At 27.1% G+C, this 6000-nt stretch overlaps 1 protein-coding gene across 1 annotated transcript; it reads right to left on the bottom strand.

The window, feature by feature from the left end:
* Positions 1 to 1533: 1533 nt before the first annotated feature.
* LOC107015878 (transmembrane protein 136) lies at positions 1534 to 3521 on the bottom strand. The gene is made up of 5 exons (XM_015216299.2): positions 3250 to 3521; positions 3004 to 3144; positions 2299 to 2418; positions 1962 to 2057; positions 1534 to 1839 (listed from the first exon to the last, which is right to left on the bottom strand). The coding sequence occupies exons 1-5, from the start codon at positions 3466 to 3468 to the stop codon at positions 1723 to 1725; spliced, it is 693 nt and encodes a 230-aa protein (XP_015071785.1). The 5' UTR covers positions 3469 to 3521; the 3' UTR covers positions 1534 to 1722.
* Positions 3522 to 6000: the final 2479 nt, after the last annotated feature.

Here is a 6000-nt window from a genome sequence, read left to right as displayed (position 1 = left end):
TTCTCGAGAATCTATGAAAATCAACGTTATACTCATATGGCCAATCAATCCGTTGACCAAAAGGAGTAAGAATATTGATGGTATAACTAGGTACAAACCACCTCTCTATAATGCGCGAAAAATAAATATGTTAAAGCTGAAGAACACATATGACCAAAAAAAATCAATAACTCTGAACAAGGTTCGTCTTCATCTTCATTTTTACATGAATGCACATTCTAAATATGTCGTTTACATTTTCTTGAGAATCTATGAAAATGAGGGTTATACTCATATGACCAATCAGTCTGTTGACCACAAGCACTGTAAATATTGATTATATCAATAGGTACAAACCACTTCTCTATAAAGCGCGAAAAAATAAATAAGTTAAAATTAACAAAACTATAAAAGAAGACATATGACGACAAAAATCAGTAACTCGAAACAGGGTTCTTTTTCATCTTCATGTTTACATGCATGTATATTCTAAGTCCCCTTCAAGTTGTTTTTTTCTTTTTGTTCTCTCAACTTCTATTATAAATTTGCTCATTCAACGTCATCTTGAATTAATAAAGTAATAAACCTACACTAAATAATTGTTATATGATATATAAATGATTAAAGAAAATAATTATTGACATAAAAATTTCGTTAAATTATTATTATTAAAAGAGTTGCTACAACATATCAAATAACTTAGGAAGAAGTCTAACATTTCATTTCAAATTCAAAAACATACGAAGCCATAAAATTACAAGTTTTGCAAGAATTTGATGTCAATTATTATTTCATATCAATGTTTACCTTAAAAATCATTTTTTTCTTAAAATCCATATTTAAATCAAACCAGAATGAAATAAATCCACAAAATCACAAGAAATGTGTGATTTTAAAGCCAATTGAGGCTTAATATTATTGTACAATTAAAAAAAAATCTTAAAAACATATATTTAAATCCAATGAGTCGATTGAATTAGTAGCTTCAGATTCTTGATATCATCTCTACAAAAAAGATAATACAAAAAATACTTAATTTTAGAGCTATTTAAAGTTTTTTTTTTGTGATTTCTTGTAGGTTTTATAATCTTTATAATGTTAAAACAAGATATATTGTTTGAAATATTTCTCTATTGTTGATATATTATTGTATAATATTTGATAAATAATAGTAAAATATGATCTATATGTGTGTCCAAGTCATATTAATTAGTACTCTTTTAACCTTTGGAGATATATATTAGTGAGTTCACTCTTTTTTTAATTTTGTAGAGTATAATAATATTATGAGATGCTTTGCTATTAAAAAAAGAATCACATCTGGATCTAACTCAACCCAAAAATTAGGTCACGAGAAGATGAATGTCTAAGACCATATACGCAAACGGACAATTCATTCCCTAAATAATGGAGACTACTTTTAACTCACTCTAACAATATCAAAAACAATAAACAAGTCATTGCTAATCTATTCATATCGCATGAAATTGTTAGGATCGAAAATAATTAGGTGTCATACGAAAGCTAGCAAAATACACTTCGAAAGACCACGAATAAAAAGATAGACAAAAAATATATCAAAAGACACACCACGGCTTACATTTGTGCCAGCAAAAATACATCTCATAAGTGTAGTGGTTCTCATTTTGATTAAAATTTATGCAGTGCCTATAAAGAACTTTTCTCACTTAACAAATAAGAATGAACTTGCATATATGAATTTTCGATACACAAGTGCGCAAATTACCTAATCGAACGAACTATTTTAGCTTTATTTCTCTTAGAAAATTTGTACATAATCATCCTAGCAATTTTGTAGAACCAAAAAGCACTAACAAGTTGCAATCCCAAAGCCATGGCCTGTAAAATCATTTAAAGAATTATAATATCACCAATTTATTGTTTTGAATCAAATTTTTTCTTAATTAAGTAGAAGAAACTGTGTATTACTAGTAAATAACTATTTGAATCAATTAAGTTACCTTAATGAGAATTGGATTATCAGCAGAAAGAGTCACATAAGTTAGATATGGGCCCCCTATCATCCTAGCACAACTAAAAATCACTGCAAATAAAACCTGCAAATTAAAACAAATCAACCATAAATTTATAACTTAATTAAACTTTGTGTCCACTAATTAATGTATCATATATGAATTTTAAAAAAAAAAATCTTTAAACTGGAAAGAAAATAAGTAAGTATATGAGAAGCTATGTTGTTAGAGTCCGATTTTTTAAAAATAGTGTACTTTTTAAAGAATCTGACACGAATAAGACATCGAAAGTGAAAAGTCCGAGAAACTTAATTGAGAAACTAACATCAGCTGCAAGATTAAAGTCAGTGTCTTTGTATCCAAGCTCTTTGAGAATTTCTCTCATGTGTAAAAATGGACTAGAAATTTCTGTCACACACAATGCTGCTACCATTTCTGAACCACACTGCACATCACAAAAATCTATTAAAGGTAAGGATTCATGTATTCAAAACACTAAAAAAATAATAAAATGAAAGAGTTTTTCGAAGCCCATAATTTGCTTGTGTCCTTAAATAATTTAATCTCCTAATTAGTGGGACAAATAATTTTATCTTATGACTAAGGTTATATAGTGGGACAAATAATTCCAGGACAGCCTAATACTTCCTATTAATTATATGATAAAATAATCATTTAATGACGGACGTAGGAATCTCATGAAGGGGTGTCAATAGCTATAGTAAGAAAATAAAAAAAAATAATTACGAGGTCAATAGGTAAACACAAAACCTTAAAGAAATTTTTGAAACCTTTTAATCACTAGATTAAACTTTTCACTTGTGTCAAGAGGTGTTAATACTTATATATATACCATTTAAACCAAAATTTAACTTCTATATACTATGTAATTTTCCAGCGAGCGACACCCCTCGACTAAGTGTGGGTCCGTCCCTAATTACAATTAATCCTGAAATTATTATACCTTATACTTCGCGACTCTAAATCTCAAAGTAGTTAAACATGAAGAAATATTAAAACTATTACTCACCCATTCATAGGCAAGGCCAGCTCCAAGTCCAACAACACTCACCAAATGATGAATCGAGTTATCAATCTTCACTTGTTTGTCAAAAAGACAACATACAAAATCATAAATAAGGTACCCTACTGTCACTGCCAATGCCCTCATCTGTTCATTAAGTTTTTCAAAAATCAACATAATTAGAACAACATTTAGCAAATTCTTGAGTTAAAATAAAATATATATTTTTAGAAAAAAAAAAAAAAAACATACCTGCTTGTGAGAAGATCTTGAAGCCAAAGGACAAAGTGGACAATTCCAATCCTGAACAGAAATTGAACTTAAAATTACTGCTAAAATTGCATGAATAGTTGAAACTAAACGATTGCAAAAATCGAAAGAACGATTTGGGAATAACTTTCTTGTTAATAAAAATAATGTCGTCCATGATATAACTCCAAACACTATCAAATTTAGTATTGAATCATCCATCTAAAGGAGAAAATTAATTCTCTTGGAATAAAAATAGATATACTAATATATAAAATATAATAATAAAAATAGATATGAATAAGGGGGAAAAAACACGAGAAATTAAATGTCGGCAACAAAATTCATTAAATGTATATTAAAAGTTGGACGGTATAAGTAGACGGTTGAAATTTAATGCATTAATGTTCTAATGTTAATGTATGTTAACCTACTTCTAGCTAAGAATTTTTATTTTTTTTCAATTTTGAGAAAATATTGGTTACCTACTATTACTAAAAATTATTCAATTTCAAAAAAATATTCAAAGGGGGAGTTGGTTATTGTTCAAAGTTTGTAATTGTGTCTATTTGTGTCACTATGTTATTGACCCAATTATTAGCTAGTAAGAACAAACAGGCCCATAATAGGATACACTAACAGGCCCAAGATAGCAATTTACATAGGAAAAAAAATGTAAATTACATAAATCACATAGTTTTGATAATGAAATTATAATTGATCCCTAATAAGTTTCTAATTACATTAATCCATTAAAAATTAAAAAATCAGGATACAATAATTGAAGTTCGGATACATTAAGTACTGTCTCGGATACATTAATATGTAGTTTGAATACATTAAAAACTAGCTCAGGTACATTAAATATTGGCCCAAATACATTATTATATAGCTCACATACATTAAAAACTAGATCAGATACATAATATGTAACTCGGATACATTAAATATTGGCTCGGACTAAAGAAATAAGGGATTTTAAAAATAATATAAATAAGTAAAACAAAAGTTATGTATTTCCGTAATTTATCCAAAAAGATAATAAAGAAGACTTTTAGTCAAATATATAACATATTTTAAAGATTTTGAACCAAAATATGTATTTAATTGTCATAAATATTTGAAAATTTATGAAAGAGACATTTACTACTTGTATATATATAAAGAGAAAACGTAAAGGGCATAGGTGATGGTCAATTTCGACGAAACCTTTATCAAGACAAAGTTTCTTCATAATTAAAAAGGGTCATTAGTCAATTGAACCCTCAAGCTTTTTAAGGGAGCAAAGCGTATTCATATTTAATTTTGACATCGTTATTTAATTTGTGTTTATTTTTAAAAAAATTCGATATATATATATTCACATATTTTAATGTCTGAAGTTAATTTAACAAAATCTAAATTTAAATATAATATCAAAATTTTCATATAATTAAACTTCAAGACAATGTATAATTTCAATTTGATCCTCGATCTCGATTTCTAAAGTACTAAGTGAAATAAGACTTGTTTTAGTAGAAAAGAAAGTTGTGTCTAGTAACGTCACATAGCAAATTGCTAAAAGATTTTATTAAAAAGTAAAATTGAAAAGCAAAGTGAAAAGGAGCAAATTGTACTTTGGATTTCGTTTTAAGTGTGGAGTCTGTGTGTTTGGAATTTTATTTTTTTTTGTTATAAATTCTAAATTAACAATTTGACACATTCGATGAAATTGCTAATATAAGTAATATAAAATTTGAAATAAAGTTATTAAGTTTGATCGAATTCATAATATACATAACTCTATCTACGATTTTAGCAATAAGAAGATATAGTGAGGTCACTACCTAATTAATCACACTCCATTAGTGTAGCAAGAAAGGCATAAAGGGATTTTCACTATTGGGATTTGATTTAAACATTTCACTTATCAACATATATATATATTATTGTACCTAATGGTACTTATGAAGATTAGACTCTTTTAATTAAAGTCACAATTACATCATTTCAACTTCTACGTGTCATACTGCAATTTGTCCTCAATAACAATGATATCATATTAATTATATTAAAATTATATTGGACCACTCGTGTGATCTATAGAATTATGATTAGAGTGAGAAGAATTTAAGATAATTTTTACCTCTAACTAATAGAGGTAATTTAGTAGAGTAATTCTATTTTTTTAATGGATATGAAAAAACTAAAAAGATTAATTAAAATGATATAGAGGGAGTAGTAAACATTTTTAGGGATCAACGAGAGAAAGATTGTACTATATTTAGGATTCAAACTCGAAATATTTGATTAAAAGGAAAAAAAACTTTATCTGGTGCACCATATCTATTGATGATTGTCGTTCATTTCTATTCTTTAGAATATAAAAACCGCTTTTAAAAACTAAATAAATAATTAACTCTAGTTGCATGTCTATATAGCGCCTTCCAACCACAAAAATAACTTGAACAAGAAGTATTACTTTAGCTTAATTAAATGTTTGTTGATTTCAAATATTATCCTTTATAACATTTCATATTTAATAACTCTCCAAAGTTGTTTTAATCTTTTCTAAAGTCTAATTAGGGCTTCATTAATGATGTTGTCTGACAACAAAATGACAATCAAAGTTTTTTCATAGCGAACTAATGAGCCTACCTTTATAGACTGCCCACACTCTTCATAATTTTTCATTTTGCTTAATGATAATACTCATATTAAAAGGATCATACTCTTAATAATATAGTAACATCTTTGTGATATAGTGATAAAATA

Source organism: Solanum pennellii, chromosome 4 (assembly GCF_001406875.1).
Source record: "Solanum pennellii chromosome 4, SPENNV200".
Classification (NCBI taxonomy): Eukaryota; Viridiplantae; Streptophyta; class Magnoliopsida; order Solanales; family Solanaceae; genus Solanum; species Solanum pennellii.
This window is presented reverse-complemented; position numbering and strand designations above follow the sequence as displayed.